This window comes from Leptopilina boulardi, unplaced genomic scaffold, assembly GCF_019393585.1.
Source record: "Leptopilina boulardi isolate dan_hultmark-lab unplaced genomic scaffold, ZJU_Lbou_2.1 LbouV2_330, whole genome shotgun sequence".
NCBI classification, from domain to species: domain Eukaryota; kingdom Metazoa; phylum Arthropoda; class Insecta; order Hymenoptera; family Figitidae; genus Leptopilina; species Leptopilina boulardi.
The window spans coordinates 1,519,478-1,542,453 of record NW_026137897.1 but is presented as its reverse complement, the minus strand read 5'-3'; the positions used below and the strand labels follow the sequence as shown (position 1 = coordinate 1,542,453).

Sequence of the window (22,976 nt, the reverse complement as noted above, 5' to 3'; positions counted from 1 at the left end):
TCGTGCTTCCCACATCTCCATATACATTATTCTTTCTCTCTTTTTTTTTTACTAAAATTAAATTAAATTATCTTTTTGTCGAAATAAAAGAAAACGATTAACTTTAATTCTATTTTAATATTATATTAATTTTTTTATACAATTTTATCGCAGTTGCTACATTTTTTTACATATGCCCTACAATATCCAAAAAAATTAATACAATTTTAAGTTATTTTTTCCCCTTGATATATACAACTAATACAGGATTTCCTTTAACGAGAACTAAATTCTATAGATAGAGAGAACCCATATAATCGACAATATGCGCTCAGAAAAGCAATCTTTTTCCGAAACATGTTCTAAAAATAGAGAATTAGTCGATCATGTCATTCACTTTGGAACACGTTTTTGAAATACGTGTATATAATGAAAGTTTTGAGAGTATATAATGTTTAGTTGAATGTTTAACAAGGAACAGAAATAAAGAGGCCAGAGAAGGACAAATGGAATCGAAGACGGAAACCCTATTTATTTATGGCTGTTACACCCCTGAAACTAAAGTAGGGTGTCGGGCACGCGCTACACCTAGTCTCCTCTCACTTTTTTTCTATTATCTCTTTTTCTCGTCTCACTTTTCTATACACTCGCCACTTCTCTTCTTTCTCTGCCTTTTTGCAGCCCTTCAAAAATGCCACGCTCAAAGCTACCGAGCAGAAACCTCTGCGGACCTCCACTTAATCCCTTTTGCCCTTAAAACCCTTCTGGGGCTCACTCACTTTCCCTATATTTCTGTTTAGAGAAACAATATTCGCGCCAAATTGATGCTGATCTTCCTCTATGTTTGGATTTCTCATTTAATTCCATGAGTGACAAATTTTAAGCTGATTTTTTCACACTTAGAGGAAAATTCGATATAATGACAAAAAAAAAAGAAACAGAAATAAAAATAGAACATGGAAAAAAATCTTTAACTGAAACAGCGAAAGTTTTCGTTATTCTAGAAAAAAATATTTTTTTCCATGAAAAAAATTAAAAAGAAAATTATTTTTTAATAAATAAAAAAAATTTAGTGAAGAAAGAAAATAAATTCAATTCAAATTTGACTGTTGGGAAAAGAGACCTTGAAATTTAAGATAAATTTGACCTTGACATCCGGATAATAACTGTGACCATCCCTCCCTTGAAGTTAGGCACGCGTCTCACGCGTGTTTCTTTTGGATTCTAGAATTCATCCCCTCTTTTACAGACAAAATGTACTAGACACATTCATTCATCTACACGTCTTCCTTCTTTAAAATAAGAAAAACTAAAGTCGAAAAATTCCCTCTAGGCGAGAATTTATATTTAAAAAAAATAATTATATCTAAAAATATAGTTCGTTTTGTAAAAGTTTCTGTATATAATTCCATTGTACCCATCAGTTTATAAATTGAGGTTTTCAATTTTTTCACCAAAAAAGCAGTAATCTCAGATTACAAACCTAATATTACACGGAGAAAAATGGAGAAATGAATAAAGTGACTTTTACTACCTTAAACGTAAAGCCTGACATGTCCTCATTTTCTGGGCATATCTATTAATTTTTACTCCAGAAATAGTAAAATTTACTCCTGAAATAGTAAAAATTATTCCGGAAATAGTAAATTTTACTATTTCTAAAGTAAAAATTGACTGAAACGCGCAGAAACTGTGAACAATTTAGGTTTTACTTTTAAAGTTAAAAAAAAAATTTAAGTATAAAACAAATATAAAAAATAAATTGTTTTAAAATCACCTAAAAAAAGATTTACCTGGTACAGCGAAACGTTTCACTACAGTGGCAATAGTTTTATCTGTTTCAGTTAAATCTTTCGCTATTCTAGTAGAACTTATCGCTGTTTCAGGTAAATATTTATTTTCCATGAACAAAAAACCGAAAAAATTAGGTTGGCGTCTCACAGACCCCACATTGTGTTTCGAGAGTTATAAGCAGACCTCTAAGAAACTAGTATTAGTCAAATTTCAAGAACCATACTTAATTAATACAAAAAATGGACAGACAAAGAGAATTTATATTCGAAACACTATACCTAAAATTAAATCGAATATTTTAAGTTCTAGTATACAGACAAGTCTTTTTTTCACTCTCTAAATGATATTTCACTACTTGAAAAAGGAAATTGCTGCAGTTTGTTAAAACTTTTTTTTGGCACCCAATGAATGATCGTGTGTTTATAAACGTACAAAGCAAAGGTGGGAAAAAAACGGCGTTTAATGGAAAAGCGTTTTGATTTCTACGTAAACTCATATATGTATCGGAGGCAACTGACCACTATTTCGACCCTTTTATGGTATATATAGCTATATAGCGCCGATCCAATATCGAACGTATTTGCGACCCTTTCAAGCTTTTTATCCATATATATACGTTTGTCGAAAATACGATAAACTTTATTGACAAAAAAAAAGCGATTTATTGTATAAAACGTTAAATTTCTCATATAATCTTTGTTCTGGAGTCATAAAAGTTGACAATAGATGACAAATTGTATATTCTACAAATGAAGAAATCAATGCCCTCTATAACATACTGTTTCATGCGGTGTATAGTATGGTTAATAGTCAGATAACCTATGCTGGCTTTGTGTGTCCAGTTCGAAAGTGTGGGCGGCTGCTGGTCAGTGTTAAAGTTAAAGAGTGCAGCTGCGGGGGTGTCAGTCAGTTTATATATATATTGAGACCAGCTGCTTTAGAACCTTCACTCCATACTGACCATTGGGCGCTCTCTCTTTCTCTCTCTCTCTATGTCTATGTTTCTCTCTCTCATTCTTTGTCCAATCCTGGAGTGGAAATGCCCCATTAGAAGGATACATGGACCAATTTCTCCATTGATATATATTTATATATATAAAGTCCTTTTGACCTTTTTCTAACAATTATTTTTGAAGTAGTAAAACCTGCCGGCGTATATATAGTTTATAACAACTGAAAATCGGATAATGGTCAGCGTCGCTCACGCGTGTCGTCTTTTCTCCAAAAATTTTCCCCTCTCCTATATGTATATACATATATGCGCGTTCGCCCACGCATTTTATTTTGCTTGACAATTTCATAGCCATTGTCCCCTGTCCCTGGCTCTCAATTTTGCTGGCTTTTGCACATTTATATACAGCACAGAGAGAGAGAGAGAGAGAGAGAGAGAGAGAGAGAGAGAGAGAGAGAGAGAGAGAGAGAGAGAGAGAGAGAGAGAGAGAGAGAGAAACACACACGTTTGCATTGTAATAATGAAACCGTAACTGGAGCACGTGGTATTCGATTAGGCTCGTACAATGAGCGTCAATTAACGCGCGGTTTCCTGCTATGGAGCAAAGTATTCATTGACTCTTGAACTCTGAACTTGACAGTTTTGTTCGTCTGATTTATTGAATTCAAAATATAGTATATTTTAATGCAAATTTTAAAAAATGGTTAATTTTTTTTCTACTTGATTAAAATTAACCTAAGAATCAAACACAAATTAAAGATTATGTTATTTGATTAAAAGCTCCTTATATTTACGAAATCGAAATAAGGTTTTATTTTGAATGTATGAAACATTAAATTGAAATATTAACAATTTACATTGAGAATTTTTATTTTTACTTAGAAATTTCCGAGATTTCAAAATATAACCTAAAATTTTTTGCTTCTTATAGGTACCTTTCTAAAAAGGACCAATCAGAAAACAGATATTATAAAATAAGACGCTATTAATTCTGCCGTACGAAACAAAAACTTAGTTAACTCAGTTTGTCGTTAACTGAGTTAATTGAGTTTTTGTTTCGTAAGGATTTAATGCTAACTTTGATTAAAATAAGCAAAAATTACTTTAAAATAAAAACGTTGTATTTTTTTGTAATACCTCACAATTACCTCTGATATTGTTAAACGATTAATTAAATATATCCAATTTTTATTCTCGGCAACTAATTTTTCTAAAACATTAATATGGTACATAACCATGTATATATGTATATATGCTAGTTAATATATTGTTTTATGAGATGAAACAATGTAGGAATATCTTATGCAACTAAAAGTTATTCTCTCATAGGGACTAAGGAACGGAAATATAATAAAAGACTCTGGTTATGATGCGCATAAAAGACATGTAGTAGGTATAAGCATATTATAAAGAGAATTCGTTTATTAAGCAAGGCCCCGAGGCTCTCGCTATCTTTTTTATGGGGGGCCCTTTTCCAGACGTCTCCATATTCTTTCGCTTTACGACACTAAGAAACCGAGACGTAATAATCGTAATAATCATCGCTGCAATAACGATGAAGAAGAAGAAGAAGAATACGAATAAGGAAGATAATACTCATATATAGTATAGGCCATATGTATTATGCATATTTTTTAACCATAAACTTTTTTCTTCCCATCTATTTTAGACTCTATAAAAGATTTTTTTTCCATTTCTATATTCAAATTATTCTATTTTCCCTCATAATAATCTAATAATAATAATATTAATTTTCATTAATTTCTATATATTATAATATATGTGAATAATTCCTATATTTATGTCCGCAAAATGTTTAGCAAATCAACGACCCGCACTAAAAATAAAGTTTTGAAACTTTAAATCAAATATAATTTTAATTGCAAATTTAAATTTTATAGGCAAAATAGTTGCCTAAAATATAAAGAACGATTTTTAATTTATGTCTTTAGGAAAATGTAGATTTTTAAAGCATTGTTTCTGTTTTATAAAAAAAAAGGCATGAAAATAAAAATGAGTCGCAAAAATTAGTGTATAGAATTTGATAAATGAATTCGAAATAAAATAACCTTCGACCCACATCGACGACTATTTTAATAAGCTTTTACATGTATATTTGTGTGTGTCTCTGCGATATATATGCTTTTACACATTCTGAGAGTGAGCATCGAATGCGTGCGTGCTTACACGTGTTATGACCCTATACACTGGGCCTCTCTTTACGACAGATTATTATTTAAATGCTCCAAGGGCCTTACGGCTATATATATATATTCTCAAAGCCCTCATTGGACACAGCCCTGAAACGAGCTGATGATCCTTGCTCTTCAATTATGATTGCTTTCTCATCTTCCGGTACGAATAGTCTGCTAACCAACCACCCCCCCCCCCCCAATGACCCTTTGCCATACTCGGAATTGAAAACATCTGTCAGAACTTGCACTGATTTACGTTTATATATATATATATATATATTTCAGCCAGATGGCAAGTCTAGATGAATTATTATCAATTCTTCGCTTAATACTATACGTATATAGTTCCTCAAGAATTAAATATATTTTAATCGCACAATAAAAGCAGATCTAAATTTCAGATTTGAAAATTCTTCTACTTGAAATAAGTAAAATCACAGAAAATTAAAAGGCATTAAAATAAGCATTAAAATTAAATAAGGCATTAAAAATTATTTTAATCCAATTTTGCTTATTTTAATACCAAAATGGATTAAAATAAGCAAAATTGGATTAAAATAATAAGTGTTGCAGCTTTTTTTAATGCCTTTTAATTTTCTGTGATAGGACCAACAACTAATTTAAAAAAATTTTTAATTATAAAGAAAATAATTACATAGACACACAAAAGATTTCATGTTCTGAGTTCGAGATCAAACTATGACTACAAAGCCTCTGAAACCGAATTTGAGGTTTATTTAACCCCATCACGTCAAGTATTTGACATAACCTCAAAAATCCTCAAAAATTCGTCCATAAATTTTAAAATCAAGAAAAATTTCAATTTTACAATGAATACTTTATGTTTTTGGCGTCAGTGAAACCGAATCTGTAGTCTATATTTAACACCATCACCTTAGGCTTTTGACATAACAAAAAAAACATTTAAAAAATCAAATTTTGGAATTTTGTCGAGGTTATGTCAAAACTCGACCAAATGGGGTTAAATAGATCTCAAATTCGGTTTCAACGACGCCAAATACATAAAATAGTCACGGTAAGATTGGAACTTTTCTTGATTCTAAAATTTTAAAGATGAATTTTAAGGTTTTTTGAGGTTATGTCAAATATCTGACGTTTAGAGGCCCTAAATAGACGTAGATTTAGAGGTGTTAGGCTAAATCTCGACTCGGGGAAAAATATATAGTTTTAAAACATTATTTGAAATAAAAATTTATTGAAATATAATAAGTGCATTTCTGCATAAGATAAATAAGAATTCTGTACTTGATTTGTAGATATTGAAAGCAATATCCATTAATTGATTCAGATGCAAGAAACACTTTCTGTTTACATATACTTAATACCAGAAAATATCTTTTCGCCATACATTTATCAAATAAAAATGAATTTCATCTACAGAATATATATATATATGTATATAAATTCAAAGAATGTAAAAGGCTAATTAAACAAGAATCTAACACAAAAATGAAATTGGTATAAAGTTTATCTCTATCGAACATTGCTTTTGCTTGCGCACAATTCCTCCACGAATCTCATTTTGTTGTTTAACCGCGAAGTAAATTTATCAGAAACCCGAGTTATTCCATTAAATTATCAGCTCTTGCCATCTCATACCAGTTTTCGAATCTCCCGATAAGTCCATCGGGACAAATTGTTATTAAACTCGTTCGAAGTGTATATAAAGGGAGAGAGACAAGACCGCTATATGGGTCCGAAAGGAGACTTTTCTCAAGAGTCTTAAAAGCAAGAGAGGAGAGAGAGAGAGAGAGAGTAGGGGGATGAGGTTGTGAAAAATATGCTTAAGGGCGCCGCTTAGAGCGCGGGTTCGTAAATCCCTGCAAAGCACGATAAGGTGAATTTCGCGCGCGAATTCGATGAATTCGACACGGACATTGGTATTTCGAATAACAATAAATAAACCCTGTGTGTGGTGTTAAAGAAGGGCCGCGCGGTGCACACGCCTTACGTTGTTCGTTAACATTAAAACCCTCTTACACTTTGGTTGTAACGTTATATATATATATATATAGAGAGAGAGAGAGTGAAAAGTGGGGACTAACTCTTTGCAGGAGGTAAAGGATCATGATTTTACCTTCGCAGAGGAAGAGATAAGAACCTCGCGTATGACATGCCCAGACTCTTTTTTTCCACTTTATACATACTCTCTCACAACATATTGTGAATCATGGCGCGCGAAAGCATCGATCGCCCTTATTTATTCATTTGTAAATAAATAAATGTTTGCGGTCTCGCACATCGATAAGATAGGAAACTGTAAATCTATAGGTTACTTACAGGGTCATGAAACGATCTCTCCTCCACTCCTCTTTGGGTGTAACTATTTTTTTAGTTTGCGATCTGTAACAAAGGAAAAAAAAAGTTATTTAAAATTCATTTTTATTAGAAAAATATATATTATGTATAATTGGAGTTAAAGCAGTTTTACTATAACATTTTTTGTATACATTAATTAATATATGACGAGACATGCCCGACTTTTGGACAATTTGCCAAATGTAAGCTTATTTGAATCATTTAGGGTTTATCGCCAAATTATCTAAGTACGTAAATGAATTTTGCTCTTGTCTAATGATAGACATCGGCGTGTCCTACTTGATCACTGTATACAAAAATAGATCAAGATTTAAATGAACTTTTCATATTAAATAAGAACCTTTGGAAAATTATTTAAATTTAAAAATTTTAAAAACAATCAAAATTTTCAGTTAAAAATTATTGACCTTGTATAAATTTTTTTTCAAATAATTTCCGCTAATCTGATCCGTGGGTAAGAAATTTAAAGAATGCAGGCTAAGGAAAAGAGGTCGTTATAAAATGGGAGTACCAATCGGAGGAAGCCACACATGCAATTTCCCTTGGTTCCTTATTCTTAACCAGGTATTTTTTTTCTCATTTTCTTCATTGTTTTTGCTAACTATATTATATAGTCCCCCCCCCTGTTATCCCCACAACGTCACAATTTGCCTCTTTCAGGTCTTCCTAATCGCATCAAAAGGTGTCAAGCACACAAACAACTAATCTTTCAATCGTGAGATAATCCCTCTATATCTACTTTATATTTGCCATTTTTTTTTTCTCTTTCCTTATAACTTTGTAAATATTATCGAAAATATAAAAACACATTTCAAATTAATAAATATCTGACTCCAAGGTGAAAAGGACCTTCAAATTTTAGGTTATAGTTAATTTCTTATTATGTAAAATCAAAATTAGTTTTTTCGATTTTAAATATTTGTATAATTTTTTATTTTTTGTTAAAAAACACAGACATAATCTAAAATTTTGCAGTCCGTCTTCATCGTGGAGTATGATAGTTACGAGAAAGTTACATAAAAAATTTTTTTTTTTAATTTCTAAAATCTAGAATGTGACCTTCGCATACATTCTAGAAAAAAAAACTGTGTCGCCTATTAGGCATAACCAAACGTGAAAGTTAAAGGAATGACAAGCCGCAGCGTCGAACTTTCCATCGAGAAACATGTTTCTTCGAGAGTAAAATGTTTATGCACCCTCCAGGAAGGAACTTGGTTGGACTATACGATACTGTGAATTATGACTTCCGACCCATTTTCGCATTGTCGTCCCAATAGTAGCTCATTCAAAGTCAGTAAGTCCCTGAAGAGACCATTTAGCCTTCGACCAGTAATGTCTATATAGAAATGTTAAAAGTCAAGTCGTATTCGTACACGAGCTTCCTATTTACCTGTAAACGCGAACTGGTACTCTCTCTATCTAGTTCTATGATTTACAACATACAATAAATCATTTTCTAACCCTGGATAAAAAAAGAAAAAAAAAAAAAAAAAAATTGGAAAACTGACTTTAAATTCTTTTCGGTTAGCTGACAATGAAAACAGCTAGTGGCCTTTTGTACAAGCAATACCTATTGAAGAAAAGTCAGTCAGATATTGCGCAATTGTGAATTTTCCCCCCTCGCTTGAATTCGTAAAAAAAATATATAACAATACATAGAGCTTTATTAGGATATAAATCATAAACGAGGCGAATACAAATAGTCAATTTAAAAAAAAAAATTGGTATTTCTCTAAAATAATTGAATTTACTATTGAAATTTTTTTATTCTCTTTTAAAAATGTAAAAAAAAGGGTGAGTTCAGGTATAGAGCTTGAATTTATGGTAGGGCAGTTTGACTTTGTCAGCCACAAGTAAAATTGAAATAAAAATGAAGCACGTGTCCTGCATATATAGGAATTTCAAGGATTTTTTTTCATTTTTCAAAAGAGCATTTCCTTTTTTTTCACGGTCCCTAATTTTCAAGAAATGATAAATTCTTTGCAAGATTTTTTTTTTCTAGAGAAAATATTTAAAAAAAAAAAAAAATTTGATATCACAAAATGTTATATAAGCTTCAATTATTTATAGTTTGTAATCTATATCCAGGTCACGAAATAAACCATTAATTGAAGTTACACGACTTAAATAATTGCATCAACTAATTAAATGTTCATTTCCATTTAAAAAATAAATAAATAAATAAAACGCAATAAAGATAGTTGCACTAAATAATGTTTTTATCAATGTCCTTTGAAATTGCAGTTATATGTTTGCTTAAAGCAGCTTTGCTGGCTTATAATTTTGTCAATTATGCAGTGAGTGACTTAATTTGAGTGCAATTGTTGTCTATGAAGCCGTACGATGGGCAAGTGTTTGCACTCGACAGTTGATAATCGAATCACTGATTTTACTCTAACAATATATACATATATACATATAATACTGTTAATCTCGTATATAACTTTTCTTTTCTATAATTATTGTGCATTGTTTTAAAAAATTTAATAATTTTTCATTTATAAAAGAAAAATTTTTTTTTTTAAATATTATTATTATTATTTTTATTATTACTATTAGTATTAATATTATTATTCTTCTTATTATTATTACTATTATTATTATTGTTGTATGTAAAATATTCCTTAATAGAAAAATTACTTGACAGTATAGTAAAACTAACTATACGTTATATGGTAATATTTACTATATTGTTGTGTAATTTTTCTACTAAGGAACCCTACCAAAAATTGCCAAATTTCACAATTGGCACGGTACTGGTACCAGTACTGACGCAGTACTGCGCCAGTAGTTAATTTCTAATAGGAAATATTTTCTTCATTAAAAAAAAAAATTTCATTTCCTCGTATAAATATTAAAAAATTTTAGCGTATTTTAAACAATATATAAAATAAAAAAAATATATTCTTTCACAGAAAATTAAAAGGCATTAAAATAAGCGTTGCAACTTATTTTAATGCCGCTTTTAATTTTCTGTGTTCTTAAAGGGGAAAAAGACAGTTTTAAGGAATCGAAAACAATATAATCCTTATATTTTTTTAAAGTAAAATATTATCACTGAATTTATGAGCAAAACCCACTATGATTATGCTTAATTGACATAATTATCGTCGACAAAACAAGAAACATTTTACATTTTCCTGTTTTTCGTCACTTTTTTTGCATTCATTAGCAATATTTATCTTGAAATTAAGAAGATACTAAAGGGTTACGTTTGATAAGGCTGTATATGAGTGGTGTATGAAAATAACGATATAGCCACTATTTATAGAAACATTTAAAAAAAAAAAAAAAAAAAACGGAATATTTCTTAGAAAGCATTATTTTTATTTAGAAAAAGTCATGGTTTTATAAGAATCGCAAAAAGTAGAACTAATCAAAATGCATTTGATTTTTATACTTTAAAAAAAATTACCATTTTCAAAAATGGATAAAACCTTGCGATATGTTAATTTCTTTTTTTTAAAGAATTAAGAATATACCAAATAAATGCGCGAGCAAGTATTATAATTACACCAATTTAGCTATAAAACTAATAAAAAAACTTGGTCACGTAATGATGATTCTTTTTTAATTATATATAATTACAAATGTGTGATTCGTTAAAGAAAATATATTTTTAAAATCGATCGATCTTTTTGATTTATATATTCAACTCTGATGTATAAATTTTATGTCAGATGGAAATATTTCTATATTGAATCATTTCATATGAATATTTTATAACAATTGAAATTCATAAAATACTTTTTTGTCTTATTCTTATTTCAAAAACAGAAATAATCTCAACTTAAAATTTTGTATGAATTACAATAAGTTATATATCTGGTCATTGACCTCTTTACAAAGTAGTTTATTCGACATTCATCGACTTTAAGCGTATAAGGTCAACGTGTCTATCAAGGCCACGGAAATAGAATAAAGGAGATTCGCAGCTTTATATAGAATATATATATATGTATATACTATTTAAAGTGTGAGACGAGAGAGAGAGAGAGGAAGCTTTAAAAGGATAAAATATATAAAATCATTAGATTAAAATTGATAAAGAAAGAGTTTATGATATTGTAGGAATATAAAAGTTTTAAAGTCCATGGCGCATATTTATAGCGAAATTTGCAAAATTTAAGAAGCGATAGAAAAGGATTCTCTAATGGATTTCGGGTTTGCAATATTTTTTAACGATCGATACATCTTGCGCAAAAAGAAAAAAAATGCGGGTAATTCTTATAGTTTATCAGAATTGAAAGAATTTAATAGACACTTGATTTGCGAAATCTTCTATTTTGGGAATATTATTAAAGTATCCTAACATTTTTGATATCAACCTAAACATGAAAATTGAATTACGTCAATAATTAGGAATTTAAATTATATTCCAAGAAATTTTTAAAACATTAAACAATTATTGTTTTTGATTTTATCGCCAATAGTATAGAAAACACGTGGTTAACACTAAAGGGGGGATAAAGACAGAATTTGATCTCTAAATATTTTTCTAATAGCAAATGACGAACAGTTAATGTTATTTAGTAACTAACTAACTTGATAGTACAAAGAAAAGAAGAATAAAAAAAGAATTCGTGTGAAAAATTGTAAAATCGTGGTATTTCATGTCTAATGTCCAATAATAATTAAGAATCATTGCCGTGTAATAAAAAACTAAAACATATTTAACGAGAATCGTATAATATATAACGATGGCTAGTAGTGGTAGTGATGGTATTGGAAGGGTGACGGGTTGGTCGTATAATAATTAATAACCTCAGTCGGTGAGTGGTCCGCGCAAGCTCCGCCCCTCTCCCCCTTGATTTATGTACCGCAACGCCCTCCCTGTCATAACCGGTGGAGGTGGTGGTGGAGGAGGACGTGGAGAGCGCATAAGTGCGTAGGAGTATGTGATGGTGGGGATTCTCCGGCGCAGGAGTGGGGTTACATCGAGACATAGCCCCCGATCGAGCCGGTTCTTTCCCCGTGCGATCAGTCGCTCTTCGTCCTTGCCGGATGACAGGGGGATATACTGTTAAAAAGAGGAAGAAAAAAAAATTCAATTGAAAAAAAAATTTTTTTTTCATGTAGTGTATAAACCAATACCGGTCGACTTAAGACAAAGTGTGTTCCTTTGTCTTTTCGAACCGATTTCGCAACCAGTGACTATTGTGATTGATTGGAGCGGGCTTTGTCCGCTCTATCGGTAATTCATCATAAGGATACATTTTCTCAAAAAAGGAGAAGAAGAAAGAAAAAATAATGCAGTTGATGCGATGGAGTATAACAAGGCGCCTCGACAGTCGTGGAATGAACGGCCGTCGCGACGCTAAGAGCTGTCAAAATGATCCAGCTGGACCCCGCCTGTCTTATTCACGATCTTCCGGTACGATTTCGCATTTTACGACCTCTTTCCGCGATGTTTACGCCTTCTTCACTCCTCCCCCTTTCTTTCAATTGAGCACGTGGTTACTTGTCAAATGAGAGGGATCAATTTGGAAAAAAGTTTGCACATGTGAATGAAAAACGGTGTCAAAAATTGTGTTTTCTCAAGTGATATAGTTTTGAAAAATCGATTATCGTGAGTAATTTATAAAATGTGAAAGAATTTAAAATATTTTTTTTCTCAGTCTAGTTAAATATAATTGATACTCTCCCATTTAATTTAAACATTGCGTTTAACTATGGGAAATAATAATAATATAAAAAGCATTAAGCGAAAAATGTGCAACTATTATAGTTTTTCATTTAAAATTAATTCTTTTTCATTCGACTGTTAAATTTCACATGCGAAAATTATGTAAACACCTGGAAGTTCCATTCATACTTTTAAGTAGAAAGAGCTCTCTTTTATAATGTGCGCCTTTTTCTACAATAATTTGTACTGAATGGTTAGCCGACAATTTCTCGTTTTATATATATATATATACTCTTTTCCGTCAATTAAAATCAGAAGGTCATTAAAAAATTATACGCAAATTGGATTCATGGATCTTTTTTGTGCATAGCAACAATATGAATGTACTTCAAGACATGTCTTGCGTGACTATAGTTAATTACAAAAGACTTGTGAAAAGTTTATATACATATATATAAGTGCACATTTATCGCTAAAGTAATATAATAACAAGCAACGGTAACGGCTTGAATTATATATATTAAAGATAAAGATCAATTTCAACTATAAACCCTGTCTATATAACTTTTCTTTTATTTTCTCAAATGTTAATAAATCGAATTATATCGATTTTAAACTGAAAATAACATTATAAATACCAAATTAAAAACATGATTTCCAATTAAAAAATTTTTTTTTTAAAGTTGTTTATTACAAAAGTATTTTAGAAAATATAAAACGGATATAAAAAAAACAATTTTCGAATTCGTGCAAAAGTGTTAACAAAGTCAGAACGGATCGATCAACATAGTCGGGATATATTAATATTTCACACATGTTAAAAATTTTTTTTTCACGATTATAAATGAATACTCATGTTGAAATTATTAAAATTTTTCAATCACAAAGTCCGATAGTATTCGATTCTCCATTCAGGAACCCTTTCCTGTCACAGAAAGTATTTTGCATTTCATATAAGAGAATTATAAAGTGAAATTTTTTATCAGATATATATCAGAATAAACTGTTACAAAAAAGAAAATGTTTTCGATTTAAAAAAAAGTCCCAAACCACTTTTTTTTTGTTTTATTTAATTGATAAAATTATTTTTTTTTTTAAATTGAGAAATTTTTATAAATTTAGTTTTATACCTGTGTGTATATACTTTTTTTAAATACATGTCGCGTGGCTTATTCGAAAATCACACTTAAATATTTTTTTAAATGTTTTCTTTTAATTTATTGGTTTGAAGATTTTTTTTTGTTTTTATTTTTATCCTTTCATAAGAAAGACTTAAATTATGCTCATCATTCAAATGATACATGCGAAAAGATGAATATAAAGCGATAAATATCTTATGTTCTCAAATATTCCGTTGAAGAATCTCTTAAAATAAGTATATAATAATATAAATCATTGAATACTTCAACAAGGAAATCTTATCTTGGGTCCAAACTCCAGGAATACATTTCCATATTATATGCCGATATTAAAAAAAATTTCATAACGTCAATGTGTTAGCTGCTCATTAGATGTCTTTATTTTATATATATATATATAAGAATATCTTTCAGGCACTTAAAAAATACATTCCTAAAATTCTACCATTATCTCAAATGCTAACAAGGTGCATCATCATTAACTAATGAACCCCGAAGACACAATTTCATCTCTATCAAAGATGATTTGCCTCTTTTAAAAGATTACACACAAAAAAAAAGTTTACCAAAAATAACCGCATTTGAACTAAATATTTTGTTGTTTTTTATGTTACAGGAGAAGAAAATGACTCAGCTTCGGAAGATGAGGAAAGTGGAGGAGGAGGAGCGATTGGCGATGAGGCCGTTGATCTTACGGCAACACGATCCCATCATGGAGATGAGGATGAAAAGGACCCAGAAGAATTACCAGTGGAGGAGGACGAGGATGAAGGTGTTGATGAACAGGAGGAGCAAGATGAAGATGAAGAAGGTTCCCGTAAACAAATGCGTCATCGTCAGGACGCGGAGAATAATAACAGCTTTGTTGAGGGTGGTCCAGCTGGAGGAATATTCCCACCAGCCGGTACTAGTCACGTCACCCTTGGAGCCCTTGAAAACACAAAGGTGGCAGTCGCTCAATTTGCAGCAACAACTCCGGCGGGTGCTGGAGACGGCGAGGCAGTTTTACAAGATTACGCTCTTTTAAAGAACACACTTTATACCCTTCAACATCAGCACGTTTTTCAACTTCAGCTGATCAATCAGTTAACTCAACAGCTATCGGGATCACAAACTGGTGCACAAAATGTTGGAGAATCAACTGCGTCAGACAGCAAAGAAACATCACCGTCTCCAGTTATAAATCCTAAATCTCATTCAGTCCTCACATCTCCCCCTCCTTCCAGACCACCCAGTCATCAACAATCATCTCCCTCGCCTCACACTCCTAATTTACCACAGGAACGGCCAGCTCCTGCAAACAGTGCTTCACCTGTCGGTGTAATACTTCCCTCAACAACTGACACCACGCCAATAACAACGTCCTGCAATCAAACAATGAGTCATCAAATGCCACCTCTCTGTTCAATTAGTTCATCATTAGCGGCGTCAATCATCACAAACAATGATCCACCATCTCTTAATGAACCAAATACCCTCGAGATGCTTCAGAAGCGTGCACAAGAAGTACTCGACAATGCAAGCCAAGGTCTTTTAGCGAACAATCTTGCCGATGAACTCGCCTTCAGAGGTAGTAAAGGTTCAAGACTATCTCCCTATGATTCAAAATCAGGTGGCGGTCGTGGTGAACCATTCTTCAAACATCGATGTCGTTACTGTGGCAAGGTCTTTGGCAGCGACTCCGCCCTCCAGATCCACATACGGTCACACACAGGTGAGCGTCCCTTTAAGTGCAACGTCTGCGGAAGCCGATTCACCACCAAAGGAAACTTGAAGGTCCACTTCCAAAGGCACACGGCCAAGTTTCCACACATTAAAATGAATCCAAATCCCATTCCCGAACACCTTGACAAATATCATCCACCTCTCCTTCAACAGCTCGCAAATTCCGGACAAAGACCATTACCCTCACCACCTCCACCCCCTCATCATCCTCCTTTTCATCCCGCAGCAGCACACGGTTTTCTTCCACCACAACCTCCCTTACCTCTTAGTTTAACCATGCCCGGTATGTCGCCCATTTATCGACCTCCTCTTGTCAATCATCGAGATGATCAAGATGTCCCTGAGAACCTCAGCAAGCCTATAACAACGGCACGTGCAATTTCTCCTCATTCACCTAACACTCAAAATTCTCATAATTCCTTTCTCGATCATCAACTTCCACCAAAACCACAATTCGAACAGAGGGAGGAAATAAAAATGGAACAACCATTACTGGAATCATTTCAGCAACAACCGTCCAGTCAAGATAGTGGAGAACAAATAACACCAAAACGAGAGCCAGAAGACGCTGACGAGCAACCTGAAGATGATGTCGAAGAATTTGACGAATCTAGAAAATTTATTAATTCCTCACCATCGTCAGCAAATCCACCTTCCCATTCTCATCAATACGAAGACTGTAGTATGGATAGTAAAATTAGTGGGAGATTGGAAGGTGATGTTGACATGGACGAGGAAATGGAGGAACAACCTGAAAATCTTTCAGGAAGAGGTCCCGGTAATCTTTTATCACAACAACCATTTGCATATCCCGGTGCATCACCAGCAAGTAGTAGTGCAAGTAGTGGAAGTCTTCAAACATCATTCGCCGGAATTATATTCACTGGACCACCACCACCACCACATCAACAATTACCTCATCAAATTTCAACAACAACCCCAACAGGTTCCGTCAATGATATGATTATTGATCCAGCAAGAGATCCAGCAATTTATTCAAGTCTTCTCCCCCGACCTGGAAGTAATGATAACTCCTGGGAAAGTTTAATCGAAATAACAAAATCCTCCGAAACAATGAAACTTCAACAATTAGTCGATAATATTGAACATAAATTAACTGATCCCAATGAATGTGCAATTTGTCATCGAGTTCTCTCATGCAAAAGTGCTCTTCAAATGCACTATAGAACACACACAGGTGAACGGCCGTTCAAGTGTAAAATTTGCGGACGAGCCTTTACAACAAAAGGTAATCTCAAGACTCACATGGGTGTTCATCGTGCAAAACCACCGCTACGTGTATTACATCAGTGTCCCGTTTGTCATAAAAAATTCACAAATGCACTTGTTCTTCAACAACACATACGATTACATACCGGTGAACCTACAGATTTAACACCAGAACAAATTCAAGCCGCCGAAGTTAATGAATATCCTGGTTATCCTCATAATCCTTTAGCATCATTTTTACCACAAGGATTTCCACCTCTTCATCCAGGTGGGCCAGGATTTTTAGCCTTTCCACCACCTCGACATACAATGGAAAGGCAATCACAGGAGAGCGATGAAACAAAAGACTTACATCAAAGATTTCAAGACGAGCATATAGACGATATGGAAGATCCCGATGATGAAGACGATGATAGGCGTGATGATGATGAAAGGTGCGCGGAATCACGAGAAAGGCGATGCATCGATGAAGAAGAAGATGAACATGAAGAAGAACACGAGGAACCTGAACAAAAGGAAATACCAATAATTCCTTCGTTTTCAACATCATTAGCGGCACTTGAAAATCAAGTTAGAACAATAACAACAATGGCTCAGGGACAAATGAATTCTGTTAGATCACCACCACCACCGCCACAACCACAAATTCATCGATACAATGGCAGTGAAAAAAGTAACAGTCCACCTGGTATTGGAGCACCATTAGATTTAACACCAAGAGCTTCATCAACGCCAGCGTCTGTAGCTTCAGCAACGACACCACCTCCACCACTACCACCACCACCACCACTATCATCACTTCAAACCACACCACATCATCCTCATCCATTCGGAATGTTTGCAGGACTTTTACAGGCGGTGTCATCATCGCCATCAATGAATACCATGGGAACAAGCATAAATAGTGTTTCACCTATGAATGCAGTCAGTCCTGGCAGTGGTGGTGGCGGACCTTTAGCCTCCTTAACAACGTCAGCCGTTTTGGCAGCGACCTCGACTTACAATCCGCTTGGCCTAGCTGTCGGAGGGCCAGCAGGTAGGCGCTGCTAGTACATCGAAGGGCGAGCCACAGTTCCCGCTACACCTTCCCATTCCAAAACACTATCATACACTTCTTATCTCTCAAATGATTCATCTCTCTTTCTCTCTCTCTCTCTCTACATCATTTTCCGAGTGATTTCATCCTTATAATAAAAACAAAAAAACCTTTCACAGTTAAAAGAAATATTGACTTCAAAAAAAAATCTTCACCTAGAACAGCGATATATTTCACTAAAACAGCGAAAGTTTTCTCTATTCTAGAGAATATCCCTGTTCCAGAGAAACTTATCGCTGTTCCACGTGAAGATTTTTTTTCCCATAGAAAATTAAAAGACACTAAAATAAGCTGCAACGCTTATTATTTTAATCCAATTTTGATTATTTTAATACAAAAATGGATTAAAATAATAAGCGTTGCAGCTTATTTTAATGCCTTTTAATTTTCTGTGCCCTTATATTATTAATTAAAAAACAATTTGTATTTAAGGTTCTGAATATTGCCTCAAGTATTGCAAAAAAAAAAAAAAAATGTATCTTAGAGAAATCTATTCAAATACCGTTATTTAAAAGAATTTTGACACAAATCAAGAAGAAAATTTATTATCCAATTAAACGTTACTTTAAGATGTTAAAAATTGAATAATTTTTAAACAACTTAACCTCAAAGACAAATTGTTAACAATTGCATTTTGAAATTTAAAAAATTTGTATTTATTTTTACTGTGTTTCAAAATAACCTATATATATATCTCTGTCCAAACTTCCTCATGTGGTGTAGCTGGACCTAGCACTCCCCTGTCTTGTTCTTTAAATGTGTTATTTCCTTGATCTCGTTTAGTTTTGTCTGAATAGATGTATATCTTTTACTTTATTCTCATATATATAAATATTTCCACGACTTCCTTTGCACGTTGACCATACAAAAATTCAGCTGGTAGGATTACAACTCAAGTATATATTGAAATCTTATTGTTCGTAGTCAAATTTACGTGAAAATTTATATTATTTTGAAGAATCCATTGTTTTCTATTATTATTATTATTATTATTATTATTATTAGGAATTTGATAAATTATTGTTGTGTTGTATAAAAAAATTTATAGGTTAGAAATATAGTGTTCCTTCTGAATATATATTAGTTTTCACGTAAATAATGCTCGACAATTATATATATATATATACATATAAATGAGTTTAACTTGTATTGTAATTAAGCTGGCTGTGTTAAGAATGTTTTTACGATAAATATATATATTTTAAAACGTTATTTTAGAAATTTTTGCTGCAATACATATTCGTCAACGTAATATAGATTTAGGCATTTACTGATTTATGTTTAAAATGACGACTTTAGATTATTTTTGTTCGCCGAGAAACAATTCAAAACATATACACATATACATGTACGGTTATAAATAAATTGTTTTATACAACATAACAGTTGCTTTGCATCGATCCATTCCATTCCTTTATATATATTATATATTTAAATTGCGACTTTTTTTTCTATATATGAATATACACAAAACTCAGTCTTTCTCATTAACATTTAAAAATCAGAATTTTTTTTTTGTTTATATAATTAGTTTCAATTTTTAATACGAAGGATAAAAACCTTTTTTTGTTAAAAAGACATTCTTTTAAAATAAGTATGAACAATAGGCAATAGACGGTCAATTATTTTTTAAAAACGTAATTTTCCACTCTTCTTCTATATATATATATATATATAAAGAGAAAAATATAAATACAAATATATATTCGCGTGAGAATGACTGAATCATTGCACGATTTGTTGCAGTACGTGGCAACACTACGTGTAATATCTGCTACAAGACATTTGCGTGTAACTCTGCATTGGAAATTCATTACCGGAGCCACACGAAGGAACGACCTTTCAAGTGTACCATCTGCGATCGAGGATTCTCAACCAAGGTAATTAAAAAAAGATATATATTTTTGAGAATCATTTAGCGTCACCTGCGGTAGCATTTGAATCGAGATTTTTAAACCCCTCTTTTAAAAAAGAACTCAGGATTAATCACGCCAATTGTGGAACTGTTAATGAAATTCTCTGTAACATTAATTTAACGGTTCTTTTTTCAATAAAGATACAGAGTTTTTATTTAGAAATACTTTCCAGAGTGACGGAACAGTGATAGAATCATGCTCATGCACTGAGCAGGAAAATGGATTATCCACAAGAACATCAACTACCGTTAAATCCGAACTTCCATACCAAACGTTATCAGCACAACCGCCATCGATAGTATCGACCAAATCACGAGAGAAGCCAAAACGCAGGAGACGGAGGCCCGAGGATCGTAAGAATCGGGGGCGGACTGGGACTGGAGAGGGGCGGGGACTGACGTCTACCTATGCTGCAATCTATGGGGACGTACGCCTGCCCCCACTGATGCCCCCCGCCCTCGGACTTCTAACCTCGGACCCCGTATTCCTGGTAAGAGCCTCCTGAGCAAGTCGATTTTTTGCCCCTAAGGCAATTCGCGAGGAAATCCTTAAATCCGTTGTTGAAAAAAAAAAATTGCTATTTAAAAAAATCAGAAATTGGCTAATTTTTCTGGATATATTAATTTCCTTTTCTTTAGACTAAAGTGTATTTTAATTTTTATAATTTCTGTGTCCCTTCAGGGCAACATGAAGCAACACATGCTAACTCACAAAATCCGGGACATGCCTCCTCATCTATTTAGTGATTCCAAGCCACCAACTCAACAGCATCAACAACAACAACAACAACCACCACCACTACCACCACCACCATCATCACTTCAAGAACAAGAAAGTTCAACAAGTCCAATGTGTACTGACGAGTCTAGTTTGCCTCCACCACCACCTCCGCCTCCTCCACCTCCACCACCAATGCCACCAACAACAGTTGAGTCCATAGTTCCAGTAAAGAGATCGCACACTGAAACTGAACTATCAGCTCCAAAAAGGCCACACAGTAAGTTAAATAACTTTTTATTTAAAAAAAAAAAACACTACATTTTCATCGGTTATAATTTTTTAGTAGGAAAATGTAATGAAAATCTATTTTCTTTAAAATTTTTCCAATGAGAATGTGGTTCATAGCTTCTTTGCGTAATCTCTGTCAATCTATGCGCAAATCCCGCTTATATATATATGCTGATTTATCCTTTAACCGCTGTGGTGGCAGGCTATACATCCTTTTTATATTCTCAAGAACCATTTTTTCTTCAAAAATTAAATTTTCTTTTTTTGTGATAAACATCGGTTTAGCTTTAGCGAATTGTGTGATGTGTATATTTACAGGCATGTCCAGCAAGCATTTGTGCCAGGTTTGCAATAAGAATTTCTCCTCATCATCGGCTCTACAAATTCACATGAGGACGCACACTGGTGACAAACCATTTAGATGCACCGTCTGCCAAAAGGCCTTCACCACCAAGGGCAATCTTAAGGTACACAGACGAAAAACCATTTAAAAAATTCTGCTCCTTTAAAAAAAAAAAAACAAACTCTAACGCTAAATTCTCACTAATGCCATCAGTAAGCTGCTGTCGCTTTATACTAACGCTAATAACGCATATATCTCATATATATATATATATATGAACCGAGAGATATTTTTAAATTTTTTCATAAAATATTTCTCTATTTCAAGGTTCATATGGGCACGCATATGTGGACCAACGGAACCTCCAGACGAGGACGACGAATGTCACTAGATCTTCCTCCCCTACCCATCACGCCCAAGGACTCGGAGTTTCTTCAACGAAGGCCGGATCTCTTCTATCCTTACCTACCCACGCCATTCCTTAACGGAGTTCAACAAAAGGTATATAAAAAAATTCTCATTAATAATCACAGTACTGCGAGGGTATGAGTTTCTAGAATGGCTGTACTTGTTTCTTGTAGTTTTTTATGCGCTGAAAACGAATCTGACCTTCAAAATACTCCATCACGTCAGGATTTTTAGTAAATGAAGCCTAAAAGGTCAAAAAATGGCCATTTTAGCAATTTTTGATAATTTTTTTTGGGATAGAAAATTTTTTTTTTTCAATTTTCGACGAAAAGACAGCATAGTACAATAACTCTTTAGCTTTAAAACCCATTTTTCAAAATTATTATACGATTTTTTAAAAAAAAGTTACGACATTTTGAAATTAACAGTTTCAGTTACGATAATAGACGTTATATATACCCAACGATTCTTTAGAACAGTTCTTGGGAAAAATATTTTCTAAAAAAATCTTGTTTCTATCTTATTGGCTTGAAATTTGTTACTCGGGGGTTTTCGAGGTCGCTGATTACTAATATGAAGTCAGATTTTAAAAATTAAAAATGGCGGATCCAATATGGTGGACGAATTTTACAAAAAATGATCGAATTTGCTTGAAACTCGTTACTCGGAAGTTTTCGGGGTCGCTGATTACGAATCTGAAATCGGATTTTAAAAATTCAAAATGGCGGATCCAATATGGCAGAAAAAAAATTAAAAATTCATTGTATTCGCTTGAAATTTGTTACTCGGGGGTTTTTGGAGTCGCTGATTGCGAATCTGAAGTCAAATCTTCAAAATTCAAAATGGCTAGAAAAAAGATTCAAAATTTAACTGATCTGGATGAAAATGTTTACTGGGGGGGGGGGGGGTTTATCCGCTGAAGTCTGATTCAGGGACTCCAAAAACACCAGTGCGCATATTTTCAGACAGATTAGTTAAATTTTGAATTTTTGACCCCCATTTTTTGATATACCGGATATTTTTTTATATTTTATCGATATACATTTTATTTCAAATACGACAAAAATTCATTACTGTTTACCGTTCGGAATGAATGAATACAATGAATTTTTAATTTTTTTTTCTGCCATATTGGATCCGCCATTTTGAATTTTTAAAATCCGATTTCAGATTTGTAATCAGCGACCCCAAAAACCCCCGAGTAACAAATTTCAAGCCAATAAGG

At 32.9% G+C, this 22,976-nt stretch overlaps 1 protein-coding gene across 5 annotated transcripts in view; it reads left to right on the top strand.

Annotated features, from left to right (window-relative positions):
* Positions 1–22,976, top strand: part of LOC127285170 (homeotic protein spalt-major-like) — a 76,325-nt gene that overhangs the window by 46,736 nt on the left and 6,613 nt on the right. Inside the window, exons 1-7 of one of the 5 annotated variants that reach the window (XM_051311027.1) lie at positions 12,190–12,634; positions 14,642–18,016; positions 19,823–19,956; positions 20,165–20,482; positions 20,674–20,989; positions 21,319–21,467; positions 21,671–21,844. In XM_051311027.1, coding sequence (XP_051166984.1) covers positions 12,511–12,634; positions 14,642–18,016; positions 19,823–19,956; positions 20,165–20,482; positions 20,674–20,989; positions 21,319–21,467; positions 21,671–21,844 — 4,590 coding nt within the window. In that variant the 5' untranslated portion in view covers positions 12,190–12,510. Of the gene's footprint in view, positions 1–12,187; positions 12,635–12,665; positions 12,830–14,641; positions 18,017–19,822; positions 19,957–20,164; positions 20,483–20,673; positions 20,990–21,318; positions 21,468–21,670; positions 21,845–22,976 lie in introns of those variants that run through there. The other 4 variants (XM_051311030.1, XM_051311028.1, XM_051311032.1 and 1 more) reach the window with 4 other exon arrangements.